We start from the raw sequence: 23,576 nt of genomic DNA on the forward strand, positions 1-23,576 counted from the left end.
ACATTGGTACAAAGACCAGAAGAGGCACCCCAGGGCACAGCCAGCGAGCCAGGGGCAGAGCAGAGGCACGGCAGGACAAAACGACTGTCCCTCAGCTCCAGCGCAGGAGGCCGAAGTTCAAGTCCTGCCCAAGCTACAACAAAAGCTGTCATCGTTTTAGAATTGTGCATCGCGCACAAAACACTTCTGGCGGCTGTAACCCAGATAACCTAAGAGCAAACTTGTGAAGACACAACTGCAGCTCACAATTTTCATGCTGTTAGGGCATCCAGAAAGCTCTGAACACCTTCAGAGCAGGAGAGCTCACACGCACAGCACAAACTGAAGCAAACATTCCTGCTGGCAGGCTGATGCGTCCCACCTTCCCAAGGCACCAGCTTTAGCAGCAAAGAAAGAAAGATCTCGCTAAACGACTGTTATCTTCCAGTAAGAGAAATCTGCATAAATTGCAGCTACACAGGGTTTCTTTTCGATTTTTTTTTATTTTCCTCACAGTAGAAAGATACCGTAGATGGGTGAAGTGCTGCATGGAAAGGGCCCCTGGAGGTGTCTGTGCCACCACCCTCTCCCAGCCATCTGCCCCCCAGGACACCTCCCAGGGCTGCACCACCCTCCTGGGGAACAAGTTCTCCCCAGCACCCACCCAGAGCACAGCCAAGCTGCACATTCTGCCTTTTGCCCCATCTTCTCCACTGTCTGCCACAATGGAGAGCAGTCTGGCTCCATTGTCCTCGCAATGGCCCTTTAAGCACCTGCAAACCACCATCAGATCACTCCTCAGGCTCCAGGAGCCGGCCACCCCAACCTCTTGCCTTTACTTGTCCACAATAACAGGCATTGATTGGAAAAATATGCAGGGTAACAGTGCCCACAAATTAACAACAGCCCTTGGATTTCTACTTGTTTAAGGTAAATGCAGGTTAAGGGCTTTTCTGAGAAAATGCAGAAAAAGCTTCAATCCGCTTGCTGCTCTAAAACAGACAACACACAGCTGAAATGACAAATGAACTACACATCTCTCTTCCCCTTCGCTACCTTCTTCTAACACGCAGACACTTCAGCATAGAGCGTACCTGTGAAGGAAGTATTCTGGCAATTGCTCCGCGACAGCCACGAGAAACTCTACAACTGCAGCCAAGCTGCTCATTCGCAGCAGGTTTCTCCCCCTGCTTCTGGGAGGGTCTCCTAAGGAAGCCTGGCTTGCAGCCCGGCAGCCCTGAGGGCTCTTTCTCTCCGGTCCCACACACCTCTCTCCAGCTTCCACTCGACCCTCCTCAGGCACGGGCTCTCTCACTTGTTCCGTTTGCTGCCTTTTCGCTGCAGGATTTGTCTCTTCTGCCGATTTCCTCTTCAGAGGCAAGCGGTCTTCTGGAGAGACGCTGTCTTTCTTCCCCTCACACCCATGAAGGTTTCTCCAGGTGGAGAGAACATCCAGCCAATACCTTGGCTCCTCAGTGACAAGGCTTTTAACCTCATGCAGCATTTTCCCTGGAAGAAAAAGCAGCTTCAGGTTCAGTAGTTCAGGCTCAGCATTTGGTTTTCCTGCAGACCGAGAACAGCTGTTAGCAGAGACCGTGTTCAGATTTCATTGCTGTGTGAGCCCAGGAACCGCAGCAGCAGCCATCACAGGCACAGCTGAGCTCTCAGCGCCCACCTACCCCCCAGCAGAGACCCAGGCCTCCCTCTGGTTACGAGCTCTGCGGAACCAAGAGTAAATCGTGCAGGGGTCGAATTCTGCACAAGAATTCAGCAGCCCTAGAAACCAGCCCAGCCCGGAGAGTCACTCCCAGGGACGGAGGACCAGCCTAACGCACCATCCTCCCCGAAAGCCCTTGGTCCAGGATGAGAGATGTGGGGCACTTTCCAGGGCTGAAACACAGACACGAGCGTGAATCACACTGATCCAGCCCAGAACAAAGGCCACAAGTTTAGAAAGGAAATCTCTCCTTGCTCTTCATCAGCCTGCCTTCAGCCCCACAAGGTCTGCAACACGTGCCTAAACTTACACCCGTGAGTAGTCCTCTTGACCCAGCTGTGACAGGAGAGGCACGAGGAGCGGGCAGGAGAGGCACGAGGAGTGCACGGGAGAGGCACGAGGAGCGCACAGGAGAGGCATGAGGAGCGCGATGGCCATGATTCCGGCAGACCATTCCAGAGCAGCATTTCATCGTGTGCACCGAGTTTTACTTATCGGACAACCAAAAGTGTGGATTCAAGTGATGAAAACTTTTCTGAATCTGCTGATGACAGCTGTTTGTGGAAAGGAAAACGGCAGAAACGTTTCAGCTTTCCTCCTGCTAAATCTGAGCCTTTTCAGCTTAGCCAGAACCACCAAAACCAAACTGCTCTCGGTGGGTGTGGTGCTCCAGGAGCAGAATCGGGATGCAGTGGCTACTGAACTTGGGATTCTAGGCATGGATGGTAGTATTGACAGAAGCAGGCAGCCTGAGACTTACAATTATTTGTTGGCTAAAAAGCTGAAGAAGGAAGCTCAGCAAAAGGAGGCAGAGACTTTAGGTAAAGAACTGGATGAATACGTGCAGGATGACAAGAAAACATTGCCAGTGGAAGAGGAAAATGGGCAAGGCTTTCTGAAACGGGAGCGTATCTGTGATTTCAGTATCTGTGAAAGATAGACTGGGTGAAAGACAAGAAATGAAATATAAAGGAAGGTATGACACAACAGAAGAAGATTCAGAGGAAAAAGTGGCAGATTGCTTATCGGTAAGTTTAGTAACCCCATATCTTCACTTCCTGAAGTATTGGTAAACTGCTGGTGGAGTAGTAGTTTTCCCCCTCTTAGGGGAAAAAAGCTTTCTTTCTGCTAAATATGTAAGATGTCTTACCAGATTACAAAAAGTGTGAGTGCCTTGTGTGTATTTCCAAAATCCTGGGATTGAAATGCAGCATTAGGGCTGGTACCTTGTAGAAGCATCCAATAGCACTGTTCTAATTTTGGTTTTTTTAAAGATCCACCAGATAGTTTTTTATTTGAGAACAGTGGCAAGGGAAAACGTTGTTTGTCATGATACAGATTTAGTAGTGACATTTTTAGGAAACACCCCATGAGTAAAGATGTGTGTTTGGAGTTGGACACCAGTGAACACCTGCAGTGGTCACCATGAAAATCTGGCTAAGTTATAAACCTTTGGAACTGTAGGTGACTGGGCCTGTGTACTGTTTTGGAGAGCACAGCTTCTGAAATACCCGTTCTTTACGCGGGCCGTGCTTGTGTGAACAAAATGTTTTGCTGCTGTAGTAATGAGGGCTGCACCAGGATGAGACACCAGAACTGAAATCAAGCCTTGGCTCTGCTCTGTTGAGAAACTGAGCTGCAGTTCTGTGCTAGGTCATGGAAGCCGCTGTTGGGGTTACCAAGCTCCAGCCGTGTGCGCGCTTGCCGCGCTCCAATTCTTTTTCACAGTCCTGCTATTGAATTGTTGTACACTGAGCTGAGTCAGAAAACTGAACTGTCCAAAAGCCTGTTGCTTTTTTTAAAGAGTTAGTTTGGAGAGAGATTTGTTTCCTTACCCAATTTGCTGTACAGTTTCCTTAGAGCTGGCACTGGCAGCACTGGTGGTGTGAGAGAGGGCACGTGACTGCAGTCGTTCTTCCTTAGATTGACTTAAACTGCCACGCAATCCTTTTTCAGTGGTTCAGGGGAAGAAAATGATGTTAAACAGGGGAAAAGCAGTTACAGGATTTACTGACCATAAGTTGGATGTTTAGATAAAAGCTGGGTTTATTGATCATTGTTGATTTCTTACATGGGATTCATAGTATTGCCAGATGCTGAAATACAGCAATTAGACCATTATTGAATTATTGATGCTGTTTGATGTATAGATAAAAGCTGGAGCCATCTGAGAGGCTTGTGAGAGTGGGCAGCTGCCCCTGGGCTGGTGGAGCTTGGGGGCAGGAATGCTTGCGGCGCCTGGCCGGACACCAGTGGGTGCTCCCAAGTGCGGGGATCATTTGCAAGATGTCTCTGCATGGGATTTCTTACGGCTGCTGGCCCTGGCGGTGCAGGGGTGGAGGCCGGAGAGCTCCGCAGTGCTCCTCAAGTGCTCCTGCAGAAGGCATTGCCTTGGGCAGAGAGCTTGTGGCCAGAGCCTGAGGGGAGATGCCTCTTCCCAAAGCCGCCTTTGTCTTGGCTGGCCCCAGGGTTTGGAGGTTTGCCTGGGAAATGGGCACTAAGGAGAGATGAAGTTTCCCTGCACTTGGTGTCCCCGGTGCGGTGATTTTTTGAATTATTTCTTTTCTTTCCCCCTTGCTGGTTCAACAAGGGCAAGGGCAGGGTCCTGCAGCTGGGGAGGAACAACCCCATGCACCAGTACAGGCTGGGGCTGACCTGCTGAAGAGCAGCTCTGGGAGAGGGACCTGGGTGTCCTGGTGGATGACAGGGTGACCATGAGCCAGCAGCGTGCCCTGGCTGCCAAGAAAGCCAAGGGGATCCTGGGGTGCATTCGGAGAAGTGTGGCCAGGAGGTTGAGGGATGTTCCAGGCCAGGTTGGATGGAGCTCTGAGCAAAATGGTCTGGTGGAAGATGTCCCTGCTCATGGCAGGGGGGTTGGAACCAGATGATCTCTAAGGTGCCTTCCAACCCAAACCATTCTATGATTCTATGATTCTATGATTATCCTCCTCCTCTGCTCTGCCCTGGGGACGCCCCATCTGGAGTGCTGTGTTCAAGCTCTGGGCTCCCCACTTGCAGAAAGATGAGGAACTACTGGAGAGTCCAGTGAAGGGTTACGAAGACGATGAGGGGACTGGAGCATCTCTCCTACGAGGAGAGGCTGAGGGAGCTGGGCTTGTTCAGCCTGGAGAAGAGCAGGCTGCGAGGGGACCTAATAAATGTTTACAAATATCTGCAGGGTGGGTGTCAGGAGGATGGGGCCAGACTCTTTCCAGTGGTGCCCAGCAACAGGACAAGGGGCAACGGGCACAAACTGGAGCAGAGGAAGCTCCAGCTGAACACGAGGAAGAACTTCTTCCCTCTGAGGGTGACGGAGCCCTGGCCCAGGCTGCCCAGGGAGGTTGTGGAGTCTCCTTCTCTGGAGATATTCCAGCCCCGGCTGGACACGGTGCTGTGCAGCCTGCTCTGGGTGACCCTGCTTGGGCAGGGGGTTGGGCTGGGTGACCCACAGAGGTCCCTGCCAACGCCCACCATTCCGTGATCCTGTGATCCCCAGCTGACTGAGGGAAGGGAACCAAGACCACAAGTAGCTTGAAGTGTGAATTTTCTCATGAAATCTGTTCTCTCTCTGTCTGTCTCTGGATTTCGAGCGCTTCTTGGAGACCAGCATGGTCTGGAGCACAGATGCTTTTCTCAAGCCAAAGGACCGCTACAGTTTTTTAATTAATCCAGAGATGCATGAGCTGTGGCAGGTGAGACAGAATTTCACTTTTCTGCTGTGGGAGCATTTCCTTTTGGGCCCATAGAAGGACTGGACTACCCGTGACTCGTGACACCTGTGTGACTGCACATTCTGGCTCTGTGCCCTGTGACCGAGTGGGAAGGAGGAGGAGAACATTGCCCCGTGCAACAGAGCAGTCTGGGGAAGAAAAGTTCCTGAAGATGAGTGCTTGGATAACGAGATATTTAACTGCTGTGACAGAGCTCTGGTGAAGTTCAGGCGGAGCCGGGTGCAGGGAAGGGAGTGAAATTTGTGCACTAAGGACAGGAGAGGAGGAGCGAGCCAGCGCGCCCCCTCCCCCCATCTCCCCGATGGCCGAGGGAGCTGAGTTTGTTCCTCGGCCGCTCTGCCGCAGCAGCCGGAGGGGTTTGGCCCCAGGGATGGGGGCTTCCCCCCCCCCCCCCCGTACAGGAGGCTGCTCCTGCTGCCGCTCGCGGGGCTCAGCTGCTGCTGCCGGCTGTGCCGGTGCTCGCCCCGCCGGCCCGTCCCCCCCTTCTCTGTCCCAGCGGCTGTCCCGTCGGGTTTGCAGCCCCCGCCTGCCCCCGGTCAAACCCCCGCAGGTGCCTGCGGGGCCACAGAAGGTCGCCCGTGGGGGGCAGCTGACGGCCCCCCCGCCCTCCCGGCGCTTCCCCCGGGCCGCGGCTGCTGACCCGCTCCGGGGGGGGGGGGGGGGGGGTGTGCCTGCGGATCGCCCTCCCCCGCCGCCTGGGTGCGGACACCGCCTCCGCGCCCCGGGGCCGCTGCCGCCCGTCAAGGCCCGGTCCCGGCGGGGGGGCCGAGATGGCGGCGGGGGGGGCCGGAGCCGAGATGGCCTGCGGGGGTCCCGCGGGCCGGGCCGGGGCCGGGGCCGGGGCGGGAAGGGCCCCCCAGGGCCGGGCCGTCTCCGCTCGGCCGAGCCGCGGGGCCGCGCCGCCCCCCTCCCCGCGGGCTGCGGGGCTGCGGGAGGGGCCCGCCCGAAACGCCTCGGCGGCGGGGCTGGGTGTGCGGCTCTCCGGGGCGGGCTGCGGCCGGGAAAGGTCTTGTCCAGCGCGGGGAGGCGGGGGGAGCGGCGGAGACCCGGGTGCGGGGAGCGGCTGTTCCGCTGCTGCGGGGCCGGCCCCGCGGGCGGGGGCCGGGAGCGGAGGCGCGGCCCGGCCCCCCCCGGGCTGCGGGCAGGGCGGGCGCGGGAGGCCCCGGCTGGATCAGTGCGATTCCCGTTCGTGTCTGTGTTTCAGCCCTGGAAAGTGCCCCACATCTCTCATCCTGGACCAAGGGCTTTCGGGGAGGATGGTGCGTTAGGCTGGTCCTCCGTCCCTGGGAGTGACTCTCCGGGCTGGGCTGGTTTCTAGGGCTGCTGAATTCTAGTGCAGAATTCGACCCCTGCACGATTTGCTCTTGGTTCCGCAGAGCTCGTAACCAGAGGGAGGCCTGGGTCTCTGCTGGGGGGTAGGTGGGCGCTGAGAGCTCAGCTGTGCCTGTGATGGCTGCTGCTGCGGTTCCTGGGCTCACACAGCAATGAAATCTGAACACGGTCTCTGCTAACAGCTGTTCTCGGTCTGCAGGAAAACCAAATGCTGAGCCTGAACTACTGAACCTGAAGCTGCTTTTTCTTCCAGGGAAAATGCTGCATGAGGTTCAAAGCCTTGTCACTGAGGAGCCAAAGCATTGGCTGGATGTTCTCTCCACCTGGAGAAACCTTCACGGGTGTGAGGGGAAGAAAGACAGCGTCTCTCCAGAAGACCGCTTGCCTCTGAAGAGGAAATCGGCAGAAGAGACAAATCCTGCAGCGAAAAGGCAGCAAACGGAACAAGTGAGAGAGCCCGTGCCTGAGGAGGGTCGAGTGGAAGCTGGAGAGAGGTGTGTGGGACCGGAGAGAAAGAGCCCTCAGGGCTGCCGGGCTGCAAGCCAGGCTTCCTTAGGAGACCCTCCCAGAAGCAGGGGGAGAAACCTGCTGCGAATGAGCAGCTTGGCTGCAGTTTCAGAGTTTCTCGTGGCTGTCGCGGAGCGATTGCCAGAATACTTCCTTCACAGGTACGCTCTATGCTGAAGTGTCTGCGTGTTAGAAGAAGGTAGCGAAGGGGAAGAGAGATGTGTAGTTCATTTGTCATTTCAGCTGTGTGTTGTCTGTTTTAGAGCAGCAAGCGGATTGAAGCTTTTTCTGCATTTTCTCAGAAAAGCCCTTAACCTGCATTTACCTTAAACAAGTAGAAATCCAAGGGCTGTTGTTAATTTGTGGGCACTGTTACCCTGCATTTTTTTCTAATCAATGCCTGTTATTGTGGACAAGTAAAGGCAAGAGGTTGGGGTGGCCGGGCTTGTGGAGCCTGAGGAGTGATCTGATGGTGGTTTGCAGGTGCTTAAAGGGCCATTGCGAGGACAATGGAGCCAGACTGCTCTCCATTGTGGCAGACAGTGGAGAAGATGGGGCAGAAGGCAGAATGTGCAGCTTCGCTGTGCTCTGGGTGGGTGCTGGGGAGAACTTGTTCCCCAGGAGGGTGGTGCAGCCCTGGGAGGTGTCCTGGGGGGCAGATGGCTGGGAGAGGGTGGTGGCACAGACACCTCCAGGGGCCCTTTCCATGCAGCACTTCACCCATCTACGGTATCTTTCTACTGTGAGGAAAATAAAAAAAAATCGAAAAGAAACCCTGTGTAGCTGCAATTTATGCAGATTTCTCTTACTGGAAGATAACAGTCGTTTAGCGAGATCTTTCTTTCTTTGCTGCTAAAGCTGGTGCCTTGGGAAGGTGGGACGCATCAGCCTGCCAGCAGGAATGTTTGCTTCAGTTTGTGCTGTGCGTGTGAGCTCTCCTGCTCTGAAGGTGTTCAGAGCTTTCTGGATGCCCTAACAGCATTAAAATTGTGAGCTGCAGTTGTGCCTTCACAAGTTTGCTCTTAGGTTATCTGGGTTACAGCCGCCAGAAATGTTTTGTGCGCGATGCACAATTCTAAAACGATGACAGCTTTTGTTGTAGCTTGGGCAGGACTTGAACTTCGGCCTCCTGCGCTGGAGCTGAGGGACAGTCGTTTTGTCCTGCCGTGCCTCTGCTCTGCCCCTGGCTCGCTGGCTGTGCCCTGGGGTGCCTCTTCTGGTCTTTGTACCAATGTTCTTGTAGGGATAAAAGAGACCCTTTCTCTCCCCAGGTGTTTGTGAGGATGGTGCAGGCAAGGCTGTGATCTGTAGTTCTCCTGACCCCGTTATTTCTGCTGCCTGTGCCTGTTCTCTCCCCTCGCAGGAGATGGGAAGAGCCGCTGGCGCAGCGCTCTCGAAGCAGTGTGGGTGGCGGGCTGAGCTGCGGGACCCCGATCTGGGGGTCGTGGTGGACGGCCTGTGGCTGCTTCCAGAGCTGCCCCTGACATCTTTTGCTGTGTGTTCTGCTCCCTTTGCACGTGGGGCCGTGGCCTCTCCCTGTTTGTCTTTGTGCCGCTGAGTTGAGCTAGAAATGATCTGGTAGCGCTGAGCAGAGCTTTTTGGTAGCTGCTGTGTGCGTGCCGTGCAGAGCCCTCAAACACCAGCCCGGCCATTATTAAAAATGCCCCTCTACCATTATTGTTTAACATTAATGATTACCTAGGGACTAAACCCTCTGTTCCCAGCCCTAATGTCCAGGTGGGCAGGGCTGTACCAGGGACACAGCAGCATTGTTCATGTTTATGGTCAACTGATTCCATCATAGAATCACAGAATCACAGAACAGTAGGGGTTGGAAGGGATCTCTGTGGGTCACCCAGCCCAACCCTCTTGCCGAAGCAGGGTCACCCAGAGCAGGCTGCACAGGACCCTGTCCAGGTGGGTCTTGAATATCTCCAGAGAAGGAGACTCCACAGCCTTCCTGGGCAGCCTGGGCCAGGGCTCCGTCACCCTCAGAGGGAAGAAGTTCTTCCTCGTGTTCAGCTGGAGCTTCCTCTGCTCCAGTTTTTGCCCGCTGCCCCTTGTCCTGTTGCTGGGCACCACTGGACAGAGCCTGGCCCCGTCCTCCTGACACCCTCCCCCCTGCAGATACTGATCGACATTTCTAAGGTCCCCTCTCAGCCTGCTCTTCTCCAGGCTGAACAAGCCCAGCTCCCTCAGCCTCTCCTCGCAGGAGAGATGCTCCGGTAGCTCCTCATCCTCGTAGCCCTCCGCTGGACTCTCTTCAGTAGCTCCTCATCTTTCTTGAACTGGGGAGCCCAGCACTGGACCCAGCACTGCAGATGGGGCCTCACTAGGGCAGTGCAGAGGGGAAGGAGAACCTCCCTTCCAACCCAAACTCTAGGATTCTATGGGTAGTGGCATCCCCGGCTGGCCCGAGGGATTTCAGAAGACCTCTGGTTTGTGGTGGGGCAGTGCTAGTTTGCTCTCGCCCAAAGATGCTTCAGAAGCGTGTGCTCGCCAGGCGTTTGGAATCAAAGGTTGGGGGTCCGTTAGGGAGAAGGCTGCAGGAAATGTTTGGAGTCAGTGCTAGCAGTTGGCAGCTCTTGGCAAGCATTGAGAAGGTCCTTTGGAAATGCACAATTAATTTCTTACATGGAGTTTCTTGCTTTGTGGGGCTGCTAGGAGGAAGCAGTAAAACTTTTTTTTTCCCATTCCCTTTCCTTTAGTTGCTGAGTAAGGAAGAAAAGATGGGATATGCAGAGAAGGCTCGTAAGTGGAATGAAAAGAAACGCTCGGAGAAGATGGTGCAAGAGGTAAATGCTGAGAAAGGAAGAGCTTCCAGAGTAGCTGAACCAGAGGCGGAGGGAGTGGTGTTGGGTTTGGTCAGCTGTGGTGCCATGGAGGAGGACCTGCTCTCCAGAGCCTCCAGCCTGTGGAGGTTACGGCTGCTGGGGCAGTCCGTACCGTGACGAAGGTTAAGCGGGAAATTGTTCTGGTTTCAATTAAAGGTGAAAATACTCTATCCTGTTTTAAACCAGCACAGCTTGTTCCTTTGGGCTCTTTTCCCAAGTAAAATGTCGTTCTCTAACAACTTAGTTTGATGTTTAACAACATTTTGCAGTGACTGGTTTTGCCATTTTTTTTTTTTCTTTGTAATCTTGTAAATTGGTGTGGCTTCTGGTGCTAGGTTCATGTTGCTCTTGCTTTGTGGGTGTCCTTAATTTAGGTGGTTCTTGGCGGATGGCCTGAAGCCACATCTTAAAGGCAGCTGCTGGGGCATTGTTGAGCGGCTGTGTGGTGGAGCAGGTCAGTGAAATGTTGGAACCTGTGCACAGAAAGAAGAATTGTACCTTGCCGTTGTTTGTAGATTGGTTTGGTTATGGAGAGAATAGTAATGCTCTGGTGGAGGACAAAGTCCCTCAATGTAAAAGTAAGCAGTTAGGTGAAGCTGAATGTGGTTGTAGTCAAAAACAGTGCTAACAGGATCCCTTGTACCATTTAGTGTCTTGAAAAGGTGTGTGTCTCATGTGTCTGTCCCTCCCCCCCCCTTTTTTTTTGTCCCTTGTGTCTGTCTCCCTCTCCCAGCAGTTCCCTGAAGCATAGTTTGCTTCAGAGTTTGACTTGTGCGAGGTGTGGGAAAGCTTATTTTATTGCAGTCTTGGTTGGCAGCGTGAAAACTTGTGTGTCACAGCAGAGAGCCTGGTCGAGCGAATGGATAATACCACATTTATTTCTTCATCCCGTGTGACTAGATACTGAGTATGAACTATGAATTACTGGTGAGGACTATGAAACACTTCCAGAGGGAATGCCAGGATGATCATAGTGTGGAGTCACTGGTAAAGCTGGAGCAGTTAATTTGGTCAGTCCAGACTAGTAGGGAGATATTAGGCAATGTTTTCTGATTTTGGGGGCTTGCTTATACGGAAAAGAGCTGTTTCAAATCTGATCATCATTGTGTTATGTAGCAGGCTAGGGGTATGTAATCAGTGGAGCTCCGTTTTCAGGTGTAATGGAGAGCTGCCTGAAATGACAGCAAAGTCAGAAGCAGAGGCTTGTGTATTTCCTTCCAGGAGTGGTGGCATTTTAGAAAGCTGTAATCAGGGAAAGCAATAATTGCTTTAGCAAAATAAAGATCATCATCCTTCTTGGCTGTCAGTGGAAATAGGGAAGTGTGTATGTGTGAGGTTATGTGTGATCTCCATTGATTAATCACACAGACAACCACGCTGACTTTGTGTAGTGAAAGGTCTTGGTCATCTTTTGGAGGTGACTGAAGCTTAGGTGAATGGGACCGATTCCTCGGTTTATTTGCAGTAGTTGAAACTGATAATCCACAAACTTTGGCTAAGATGGTCATCTGGAATGAGTGCACCTAGATGTGGGTGTTATTCCCAGTTTGGGTCCTGAATGATTGAGTTCTGTAAGCCTGCCGGGTTTCTCTTCCTGTCCTCTGAAAAGCTTCCTGCTCCTGTGTGAATTTGCAGCGCTGAATGGACGCCGGTGCCTTTCTTACTTGCTCTGTGCCAGAGCAGCCTGATGGCTTCCCTGAGGCTTTGTCAGCTTTTCATCACTTTCCTTCCTAGTCCAAGGCAACTAACGCATGTGCCAAACTTTTCCATAAAGTTTATGGACAAAAATTGGAAATTCCAATTTGAAAAGTTCCCGAAAACAATTTTTTTTTGAATTGCATGTTGTGATTTTTAGCTGTAGCTCTTTGTAGTTGCAGTGAGTTGAGCAGGGTGCTAAGATACCCAGCTCTGTTTTTGTTAGAAGAGAAATCTTGCCTTTCGGGTCTGCAAGTCCATGGGCACGTGTATAGAAACTGCAGCCTTGTTCCGCCTGACCGTCACTGTTAGTGGCCATCCTGTGTTCCTCTGAGAGGAGGAGGTGAAGGACTTTATTGGGGCTTAGTAGACTGTTTTGATTTTTTTTTTTAACTTTCTCTTCTCTTCTCTTGCAGACGTCTAATGTGGCTCATCCGGTTCCTGCTTGTCTGACCACCAAGATGCCCGGTGTCACTTCTCTTCCAAAGGCCTCTGTTATGTCCTGGGAGAACGATCAGGGTAGGATAATCTTACAGCAGTTGATCCTGGTAGACAGAAGCTTGCCCTGTGCAGATATTCTCAAGGGTACCTGTACAAAGGCTGCTTCCATTTTGCTAATGGCCGTCTGTGTCAGCTGTTTCTTTGTGTTAAACCAAGGGTCTGCTGCTGGGAAAAGGTCTTCTGTAGGACAGCGGGAAGTCAGTGCAGATGTGTGTTGTGCTGCCATGCCCCCTTCCCTACCCCCCCTCCCCCAAAATCCTTGTCCTCTGTTCTTTAGCTGGAGGGAAATGCAGCCACTAATGGTTTCTTTACAATTATTTCAAGGCTTTGAAGAAAAAGGAAAGTGTTGAACTCCTACGATTTGTGGTTTACAAGGTCGAACCCAAGTTCAGCATAAAATAATGCTTGTACTAATGTGAAAGGGTGAAGAGTTGTTAGATATCAAAGTTCAAAAATTTTGTGTGGTAGAGGTGTTAAAGCAAACAGTGACCTGGCCTCCTTGGGAGAATAAAAGAGGGGATATGTGCTTTGTCAGTGCTTTTGTCACATCCTGGCTTGCTTCCTTGGTGAAATCTCTTGGCAAAACGAAACCTGTTTTATCGGTGCCCCCTTCTTCAAACGGATGTTTTGATTGGAATGGAGTAGTGAACACATCTGTAATCATTTCCCCATGAATATGACGTTATTCTGAAAAATGAGAAGTGGCAGTGCTTACAAGAGAAGTCACGCAGCCAGTTGATGTGAGCTGCATCTGCTGTGTGGCTAAGTTTCAGCTGAAGCCTTTTGCGTCACAGGTCTCCTGAAGTCTTTTCCTCTTGCCATGGTCATGGAGGGGCAGGAAAGAGCAGCTCCATAAAAAGCGTGATACATCTTAGTGTCCTCCCTGGCAGAGGTTGTGCTCCCCTGTCACCGTGATGCAAATTTGATGGGGTTGGTGGTGGTGGCTTGAGCTGGCACAGTTTGTCTTTAAACTGAAGGAGGGGGTAATGATGAGGGATAACTGAGACGCATCTGATGCTGCTGCTCCTTTCTTTCTCGGTCCAAGTGCTGCACGGTTCCCTGTAGCTGTATCCATTTTTTTGGTAAGGAAAGCGGGTCAGAGGTGTCTTTCCTGACTCCGCAGCTTGTAGAGGTTGATAGCCAATGTAAGAGAGCACCAGCATTCAAGCTTCGGACAAGTGGTGTTAAATGCCTTAAAATCTGGCCTAGAGCAGTATTTGTCTGCAAAAGCAGTTCTACAGCTCCGTTGTTTAGGAGAACAAGTAGGATTTTTTTGATGAGGGGCGTAACCTAAGGGTAAAGATGAAATAGGTACCTAAAGCTCCAGTGAGAACGTTATGTGACATTCATGAAGAGAAGGATTAAGGTGTACTCTGAAACATTTTTCGTCGTTGGGTACTTTTTGAATTAGTAAATGGTAAATTTATTTCTTCACATTTGCTTTGGGTGTGCTTGCCGACTTCTTTGGGAGCTCATAGAGCAGTGGAGAAGCAATCCTTTTAACGAGCAGACTTGTTGCCTCCTCTTGCTGCAGAAGATTATTTCGCTGCTGTAACTTGTGTGAGTCACTGAATTGAGCTGGCGAGGCTGCTTTGCTGCCTCAGACTGATGTTTTTTCTAACCTTTTTTCCTAGAGGGTGAAGAGACCTATCATAAAAAGGAATAGTAGGTCCTGTTGTTGATTCCAGGCCTCTTAACATTTGTGTGGGTTTGGGGGTTGATTTATTTTTTTCTTCCCTCTTTTTGCCCTGATCTCTACACACAGTAGCAGCTATGGGAGATGTACCGGGATCACTAATGTGCCTGACTCTTGCAGAAGTGTTAACTCCCTGGTCATCTGTGACACAGAGAAAGAGCTGTGTTTTACCTGGTCATTACCCTATGTCACTCATATGATAAAGCGCGCTGAAGCTTACGCTGGATGAGATGAGGCCAGGATGGCTTGAGGTAACCTCTGTTGGCTCTTCTGAAAATGTGTGTGGGTTTTGTTTCCTTTCAGCCGTGGTTTCAGACATCTTCTACTTCCTGGACATTTACAGCCATGGCAAGCTGCCATCCAGCTGTGAACAGCGCTTCCTTCCTTGTGAGATCGGGTGTGTGAAGTACTCCCTAAAGGACGGCGTAATAGCCGATTTGCATCATTTCATCGATGCAGGTGAGTTCCAAGGAAGGGAGAGGAGAAGTAGTTCATCCTGCTTTGGGGTGAGAGGGAGGCGTTCTGCTGTCACTTACTGCTGCCCGGATGAGATGAAGATAGGTTTATTTCTTTGACTGTAAGTGGTTGGCCTTCTTCAAATATTGGAGCAGTGCTGGTTATTTCTGGAGAGATGGACTGAAGCGTGGGAACTGCATGACGCTTGAAAGAGGGTAGAACAACTGCAGAAGGACCTTCAGATGTTTGTGCTTTGTAGTTCATGCCAATGAATGTTTGTCTTGGTTGGACCTAAACACACACACACACACGCTGTATCATAGACTTTTTGTTTTTTAAAATGCGTATAACTGAAAAGAACTTTTTCGAAAATAGTTGTGGCAGTTGTACTTGCCCCAGTGGAAGATGAAGCTGTTCCTTTCTGTACGTGAGACTGGTGCATGGCTGAGAGTTAAGGATCTGTCATTGTGGATGGTGGGTAACGATTGTTCTTTTTCTCCCGTCTCCCCTGCTCTTCTGCAGAAGCACCACCACTTGGTTTTCGGTACCGCTGCCAGACTGCTAGTGAGTATCAGTGGAGAAGAGGAGGGGTGTGCAGAGGTGTGTGGTTTTAGACTCAGCTTATCTGATTTGTGTCAGAACGTTCTGGAAGTCTGCAGTTCCTGCTTCTGGGAACTGGTCGAGTTTTGAAGAAAAAGGAGTGACAGAGCAGCTTGGTGCAGTCGCCTTTTGCATGTTTCTTGTACCCACAAATGGCAGAGCACTTGACCCAAAGTGGTTTTGTCAGTGGGAGAATTATTTGTGTTCCATCTTCCTATTTTAATTCCATAATAACTGCAGTAGGTTTTTCTTAAATGGGACAACTTTGTTTGGCTTTAAATGCTTTCAAGCCCACCTGAGCCGAGTGTCGTTCCCTTGATAGTCCTGGAGTGTATCTTCAGCATGAACTGCTCACTCATGATAGGGTAGCTCAAAGATACCAGTTTGTGTTTCAAAGTTGTGTTTGGCAGCTTCACGTCTGTCACCAAAGTTAAAGTATTTCTGCTGTTGTTGTGCCTGGCTTGGCCTGCCGTGCTCCCTTTGTGACTCTTGAGTAGTGTTTGCAGATTCCAGTTGGTTTCTGTTAGGACACTTCCTCCCCTGGTGTAGAGAGGGAACAAACTTGGCCAATGTTTCCTAGGTCAAATACTTAGATAATTGCCTTTTAAAAGTGGTGTGTGTGTGCTCGCAGCCCAGCCCTGCCAGTCTGCTGCTGGCAAAAGCAGGGTTTTGATGGCTTAAGCACAGACACAGTGCCTGTAGAGAAGAAGAGGGGGGGGTGTGTGTACGTATATGGATATAAAAAGATAGAAAGGAGGGGGGAACTGTATCATTTAAGGAAACAGGACTTCTTATAACTTGGTGTTTTGGTTTTTTTCTGACACCCCCCCCATTAGGTGATGCCACTCATAAGATCCCTCTGTCTGGATTTGGTCTTTCCCGTACTTCTTACGCCGTTGTCTTGCGGGAGCTTCTGGAGTTTGTCCAGCCAGCCAGGGGTGTTTCGCCTCACATCTACTGCAGGGTATGGTCCAGGTCAAAGTAAGATGCTCTCAATCAAAACCTTTCGTTTCACTTCTGTTGGATGCCAAAGGAGATGCTTCACTCTCAAACCTAATTGGTGTGCAAAGGAGTGGGCAAAGGCGCTGTTTGCTAAGGTATCCCAGTTCCGTGCAGGAAGAAATGGCCCCTAGAAGCCGGCCTTTTTATAAAGCAGAGACCTAATTTTCTGCCGCCTTAGTTTCAGCCTGCGCTTCTGGCTGTAGTCTGCTGGTGAACATTTCACTTGGTCTCTGACTTTGTTTTAACTTAGGTTCAGAGCTTTGAAGATTGACAGAAATTGATTGTGCTGAACAATAGTTGCACAGTTCTGCTTTTCTAAGGGATGTTTTTCTGGCACTTTCCCCGTGAGAACACTGTACATCTTAATTTGTGCTCAAGTTTCATTTGCCAATGAGCAAAACAAACTGCTGGGCTTCAGAGGCGTTTAAGCTTTGTGACAGCTATATTAGGTTTTGATTCCATTGGAGCCTAATGTTAGTTCTTCAAAAGGCAGGGAGGGTGAAGATGTTGGTCTCCATCCATAAATACAGGGCTCTGAAGAAATACAGGTGAAAGCGATCCAGAGCTCAATGGAGATGCCAGTAGCATGGGTTAGCCTTTAAAGTGCCCCCAAACACGAGTCCAGTATTTCGCCTGGAGTTTGGTTGTAGAGGCTCCGTGGCATTTTGTTCCTCTTCAAGATAATTGTCAGGAAGAGCGTCCATTGAATCCCACAAACGTTGGCCTTTGTTTTGGAGGTGACTTTTTGAGTCAGAAGTCTTGCAGATGTCAGAGTTATATACTGTACTTCTTCAAAGTGACTGAAATTTTCTTTCCTCTAGTCTGGTGACAGATTCCGGATTAAGTGGTGTCTCAATCGAATGGCTAGCGAAACAGGTGAGAAAAGGATCATTTTTGGCCTTTTCTTTTTTCCCCGAGAGAGGGGTTATGTAGTCATGGACAGCTGTATTTGTCTGAAAAGCTTTGGGTCTGAAAGGTTTCCTAAAAGCTGGTCCTGATAGCTAGAACTACTTTGCATGCTTCTCCCTCTTGTTTTGCTCCCCATCGGTGAGAGCAAAAGAGCGTGATCAGACAGAGAAGGACTGGTTGAGGGTGTGAAGGTTGGGGGCAGCCTTGGCTGCCATGGTCATGAGGTGGTGTGAGTTCAGGATCGTGCGTGGAAGGAGCAGGGCAGTAGGTAGGATCACAGCCTTGGACTTGAGGAGAGCTGACTTTAGCCTGTTGAAGGACCTTGGAGGAAACACCTGGGTTAGGGCTGTGGAAGGCAGGGGGAGGTCCGAGAGAGCTGGTCGCTATTGAAGCATCACTTGCTCCCTGCTCAAGATGGGTGCATCCCCATAGGTAAGAAATGAAGCAAAGGAGGCAGGAGACGTGTGTGGATGAGCAAGGAGCTTCTAGCAAAATTTGGATGGAAAAGAAATGTCTATGGAATGTGGAAGGAGGGAGAGAGCACTTGGGAGGAATAGAGGAAGGTTGTCAGAGCATGCAGGGGGGCGAGAAGGGGGGGTAAGACCCATCAGTATCGCAAACAGATGACTAGGGACAACGTGGGCCTGCTGCTGTATGAGGTGGGTGCTCTGGTGACGGAGGGCATGGAGAAGGCAGAGTTACTGCATGCCTTCGTTGCTTCAGTCTTTACTGCTAAGGCTGGCCCTTAGGAATCCCAGGCCCTGGAGGTAAGACAGAAGGCCTGGAGAAAGGCAGAGCTTGCCTGTGTCGAGGAGGATTGGGTTAGAGATGGTTGAAGCAAACTGGACAGCCACAAATCCATGAGCCCCGATGGAATGCACCCACGAGTGCTGAGGGAGCTGGCGGATGTCATTGCTGAGCCCCTCTCCATGGTCTTTGAAAGGTCCTGGAGGACAGGAGAGGTGCCCGAGGACTGGAGGAAGGCCAGTGTCACTCCAGTCTTCCAAAAGGATGAGAAGGAGGGCCCGGGGAACTACAGGCCAGTCAGTCTGGCCTCCATCCCTGGAAGAGTGGTGGAGCAGCTCATTCTGGCTGTCATCATCAAGCAAGTGGAGGAAAAGAAGGTTATCAGGAGTAGTCAGCATGGATTGACCAAGGGGAAATCATGCTTGAGCAAGATCATATCTTTCCATGGTGGCATGGTTGGCTGGGTAGATGAGGAGAGAGCTGTGGTGCTGCCTAGCTCGACTTCAGCAAGGCTTTGGACACTGTCTCCCATCACATCCTGGTAGGGAAGCTCAGGAAGGGTGGGCTGGAGGAGCAGAGAGAGAGGTGGATTGAGAACTGGCTGAATGGCAGAGCTCAGAGGGTGACATCAGCGGCGCTGAGTCTGGTTGGAGGCCGGTAACCAGTGGTGTTCCCCAGGGGTCAGTACTTGGCCCAGTCTTACTCAACTTCTTTAAAGGACTGAAATGGTGGGAGTATGAGACCTGCTTTGCTAGGAAGCCAGGTTTTCTTGAAACCGCTGTTGGAAGAACTTGGGAAGGTTTACAAGAGCGTTGACGCTCCGGTGCGAGGCTGGGCAGTGAACAGGGAGTGAGTGAGAACTGAGCTCAGCAGAATAGTGACTGACTTGTTCTCCTGACGTGGATTTTCTCTGAGCTCTAGGCACTGAGAGCCATCTGGAGCTTCTTGCTGCAGAAGACCTGGTAATAGAACTCTGCCGGAAGAAATACCAGAAGGAGCCATCCAGGAGTTGGGTGTGTGGAGAACTGGATGTCTTCCATTGGGATTTCTCCTGTAATACGAGGTATATTGGGTTCTTCTTTGTGGAAATCTGTATTAATCTGATGTTCTTGGTGCTTTACATACAGCTTGTATGCTGCTAGCTAGAATGTTCTGCAAGCCTTGTGATAAGAAATGCTTCTGGTCACATCATGAGCACAGCTGGAAATGAAAAATACTTCCCCAAAAGAAGTATACAGACACTCAGCTTTTTAACGCTGAGGCCCGATTTAAAGGGTGGGGTGAAAAATTGGAAAACAATACATTGTGGTATTTAACTGGAAATCCTAGAAGTCAGAAGGTTCAGACTCTCTCCGTGTAATTTGAATCAGACCTGGCTGTTTCAGTCCACCAGATGCCCCATATTGCTGCTGTGAGGAGGGAGAAGGTCTGTTTCCCAGGGGTACAAATCCAGTTCTCGAGCGTAAGAGATCTTAAATTTGAATAGATCTTTAAAAAAAAAAAATTATTCTTGCAAGTCTGCTTACAGGATGGATTTTAAGATCTGTTAGGAGAATCAATGTCACTTCATCTTTTTACGGTCAGGTGGTTTTCCATTTCTACGAGTATCGGCACACTAGAGGGAGACCTTAACAAGAATGGAAAAATGCATTTTAAAACACTGGCATGGAGAGGAAAGCGGGGGTGCTTGTACTAAGAGGACCTATTTCACATGAGTGGGAAACTTCAGAGTGTTCCCTTTCAGTTCCCTTTCCCAACCTCAGGATTCTCTTGTCTCCCTCCCCCCACCTCTGCGTGAAGCAGGTTGCCTGTGAAGCGTGCCTTTGAACTCTGCACAGAGCACTGGGAGCTGAGTTACTGAACGCTGGTCCTCTGCGAAATTTCAGAGGTGCTGTACGGTCGCTGAGACAGAAAGGTCGCATCTTGAATGCTTGTTCCTGCTCCCTGTGAGCAGAGCAACTGTTCATGTCGATTAACGCTGTCGATGCTTCTGAAATGAGCCTGAACTCCATTCCGTGTAGGTGCAAGTGGCATGAAGAGAACGAGATACTCTGCTGCGCTTTGGCGTCCTGTAAGAAAATTGCGTGAGTATTGCTAAGGAGTTCGCTCCCGCGTGCGGACTTTCTGTTGTGTTGCAGAGGCAGCGTTTCGGTGCTGGCTGCTCTGACGGCCTGCAGCGCTGTAGTTCTAGGCCTGGAGTTTCATTGATTCCCTCCGCCCCCAAGGTTTCGCTGTGTTTGTAGCTTGCATTGTTTGTATGGCGCAGCGGGATGCTCTCAGTCTCAGCACCTGGATGTAATGTCATTGCTGTGGTGGTAATGTCCATCAGTCTGTGGTGATCCTCTGGCTACCTCCACTTCCTAGTGGAGAGCTGAGAGAAGTGTTAATGACATTAACATTGTCTGGTTTTCTTCCGAGGTTTAGTGTACCTCTGTTTGGTGAGACATTTTTGGTATATTCTAGTATATCTCTGCTTTGGGAGCTTTTATACTGCGTTACGTGTAATGTAGATAGACAGGGTTCTGTGAGCTTTCTGGTGTGGGGAAAGGGAAAGGAAATGGCTGGGAAAGAAGGAAATGCCATTGAAGGTCTCAGTCAGTAGCAGCAGTGCTCTGAGAGAGATAATAACGAATAGTATTTCGTTCCAAAAACTCTTGTGATGCACTGCTATGCCTTGCAAAGAAAAGCGTTGCTTTTCCCACTTCTAAGCGGCTGCATTTGATTGTGTGGGGAAGCATTTTTTTAAATTTCAGGTGTTGTTGCAGAATAGGCTGGCGGTCTTGGAAGGGTGCAGGGGAACTGTGTAGCTGCTGCGACAAGGTCCTTCTGTCCTCGGTCATTTGCTCTGTGCATCTCCGCCTGTGCTTGCTTCTGTTTGCCAGCTGAAGAGCTAAAACCGATGTGCCTCCGTACATGAGCATGACATCTTAGCCAACCTTTTCTCTTTGTTTTGGTCAAGTTACTGCATCAGTAAATATTTAGCCAGTGCATATGGAGTCTCGCTGACGGCAGCTCACCTACCTCTTGAAGACTCTGATCACGGTGAAAGCAGAAATAGCAGGATGGTGCTGCTGGATTGTGGACGTTTCCAGGTCAGATTCTTTCAACCGATCGCCTGTTTTCTTTCCAGTTAACTCAAACGTTCAGACTTGCCAGGTGCAGGTTAGCTGTTTTCTCTTTGGATGCTGTCTTTTGAGACATATATTGGGCAGACGGATGAAAGAAAAAAGAAATAAACCACTAGCTGGGTCATTTCTTGTGATTTTTGACCGTAATTCCTAGGTCTCCTGGATGGTGGTGTACACTGCCTTTTAGAAGATGCATACATTATTTTGAACGTCTGTTTCTTCCTACAGAAGATGAAGGCTGAGGGTGCGAGATGTGATGGACATTTCGCTTCTCCAGGTCGGGATCAAGAGTTCGTCCCTTCTGAGTGTGAGTTTGAAACTTTCACATTTGTAAGGGGAAAGAGGTATTGAAACTTCATCCAGCTGCTGCTTTTTCAGATTTCTGGGCTTAGATGTTGCCTGTCAGTGGCATAAAGCTTCAACAGCTCTGCATGAGCTGTGCTTATTCCTGCAGGTGTATCTCACTGACTAGATGACGATGTAAGCATCAAGAGCTGCCCTTTTCTGACTGGACACAATCTTATGGTCAGAAAGGTCTCTCAAAATTGAGTTTTTCTCATAAATGTTGCTCTCTGATTTGATACCCCTTTATTTTTCTGCGACGTGAGGTCTGTTCTCATATGCTTAGGTGCTTTGAGGCAGGGCCAGCTTTAAAATACTCTCCTTGCTCTGAAGTCATGATATGTGTAGACTCAGCTGGTGCTTGTTGCACGTATTCTGTGATAACTCAGTTTAGAAAGGCTGCTCGTTGTCAGTCATCTTTCTGGAGATGGAATTTTTTTGGTAGAAGGCGCGTGAGCTCAGTTCATCTGGGCAGTTCACGGCTGATCTTCAGAGGAACGGAATCAAGTCTGCAAGAGAAATCACTGTGAGAATTCTGAGCTTGCAGCTGCTTTTCTTGCATGTAAAATACATGTTGGATTAAATTCTGGAACTGTTCCCATTATAAATCGTGAGATCTTCTGGGCTGGGTGTTTATAGAGAACACAACCCCTGTCAGTGACTTTTTGTATTGGAGCTATTGAGTCGTTTCAGCTCCGCAACGTATGAAGAGCAATTCCATTTGTTTATGCGAGCTTTAAAGGCTGATTTGATTGCAAACCGTATTGAATTTCACAGGGGATTCTCCAGGTGGTGTGAAGACTTCCCTTTGTGGAACAAGTGCCATGCGAGGAAGAGGAGTTCCCCGATGGCTGAACAGTGCAGCTGATCTACCCAAGTCTTTCAGTCATTGAAAATCTTTCATCTTCCATCCAGAACAGCACAGAGTTTACCTCTGATTTTTGTGGTTTCCTGAGGATAACCAGCAGTTTCTCCCGGCTGCAGTTTTTCATGTTACGTGCAACCCTTCCCAGTTCCAGTTCTTGTTAGAATGATAAAACTATTGAGTGGCTTTAAAGAAGATGAAAACCTTGTTTCTTGAAAAAAAACTTGTTGAAACTCCAAATGAGGTTGTTCGGGGCGTTGTGGGAGGGGGGTGGTAGGGAGTTTGGGGGAACTGGTAATGGACTGGGAGGAAGTGGGAGGGGATTTGGGGGTACTGGGAGGGACTGGGGGGTTGTGGGAGGGGGTTTGGGGGTACTGGGAGAGACAGGGGTGTTGTGGGAGGGGGTTTGGGGGCACTGGGAGGGGACTGGGAGGGACTGGGGGGGTTGGGGGCACTGCGAGGTGACTGGGATGGGGATTGAGGGCACTGGGAGTGTCACCGAAAATCCGGGAATAAAACCTCGTCGCAGCACTGTGGTGTTAACAGGCAGCATTCTTTATGGCAGCGCTGGATGCACGGGGGATAATTCCACCCAACGTGCACACCCCATACCTTTTCCAGGTAGTTTATACAGATCAAAAATATACGTATTCATTAGGTTACATAACTTATCCCTTTCATATTAAAATCAGTTCCAAGAAGTCATTTCCATAGACTCCTCCCAGCCGCGCTTGCGCAGTGCCTCCTAGTGGTGGTCGTCGGGGGTCCCAAGATGAAGGCTCCTCCTCTTCATCACAGTGTTCGCTGATTGACTTTTGTTTCTGCGCAAACTCAGCTCTCTCCTGGCTCCCATCCACACCGCGGGGTCGTCTTGACCGGTTCCAGGCGACTCCCAGCCCCTACCAAAAACTGACCCCTTTGGATGGAGATGCCAGACTCTCTGCTTCAGTTCATTCACACAGTGGACAGGTACCACAAATGCACCTGCAGCCATCAGGTAACGCTGTTTCTATTAAAAATCCCCCTCCCCACTATTGTTTAACATTAATGGTTACCTAGAGACGAGACCCTCTGTCCCCAGCCCTCATGTCCAGGTGGGCAGGGCTGTACCAGGGACAGAATAGCAGCGTTGTTCGTGCTTTATGGTCAGCTGATTCCATCGCCCTGGTTACATTTCCGCCCTTTGGAAATTTTGAAATAATCATCTTTTCAGTACTTCCATCTTAAATTAAATTATATTGTAGTTATACACTGATTTATACTTTACTGTCAATAATGATTTTATAACAATTTAGTTATCCACTATTCACTATATGATGGTGGGAGCGTCGTGACCGAATCACTTAAATTTTGTTTTTTGGCTACGGTCTGAATAATCATTCGATTGAAGGCTGTTTTATTGGTGATTTCTTTTTTTAAACAATAATAAATGAGTAATATTACTAAAAATATGATTAACAAATGTAGTCTAGTATTAATTAAGGATTTTACTCAGGAACTCAGATTGCACCCCAATCCACTGAAAAATTTTGTCA

The 23,576-nt window shown here is 50.0% G+C and overlaps 1 protein-coding gene across 1 annotated transcript; it reads left to right on the forward strand.

Annotated features, from left to right (window-relative positions):
* Positions 1-5,304: 5,304 nt before the first annotated feature.
* Positions 5,305-22,069, forward strand: LOC142365223 (protein maelstrom homolog). The gene is made up of 12 exons (XM_075445858.1): positions 5,305-5,388; positions 9,975-10,061; positions 12,212-12,314; positions 14,296-14,451; positions 14,971-15,012; positions 15,885-16,012; positions 16,872-16,926; positions 18,628-18,769; positions 19,728-19,790; positions 20,666-20,798; positions 21,063-21,141; positions 21,954-22,069. The coding sequence occupies exons 1-12, from the start codon at positions 5,305-5,307 to the stop codon at positions 22,067-22,069; spliced, it is 1,188 nt and encodes a 395-aa protein (XP_075301973.1).
* The last annotated feature ends 1,507 nt before the right edge of the window (positions 22,070-23,576 follow it).

Source organism: Opisthocomus hoazin, chromosome 33, assembly GCF_030867145.1.
Source record: "Opisthocomus hoazin isolate bOpiHoa1 chromosome 33, bOpiHoa1.hap1, whole genome shotgun sequence".
In the NCBI taxonomy this organism is placed as follows: domain Eukaryota; kingdom Metazoa; phylum Chordata; class Aves; order Opisthocomiformes; family Opisthocomidae; genus Opisthocomus; species Opisthocomus hoazin.

Excerpts from the sequence above, each read along its gene's own strand:
- LOC142365223 (XM_075445858.1), top strand. The coding sequence starts at position 5,305 with ATGGTCTGGAGCACAGATGCTTTTCTCAAGCCAAAGGACCGCTACAGT. Across the intron at positions 5,389-9,974 it reads AGATGCATGAGCTGTGGCAG|TTGCTGAGTAAGGAAGAAAA; the intron begins GTGAGACAGAAT and ends CCTTTCCTTTAG. Across the intron at positions 15,013-15,884 it reads GTACCGCTGCCAGACTGCTA|GTGATGCCACTCATAAGATC; the intron begins GTGAGTATCAGT and ends CCCCCCCATTAG.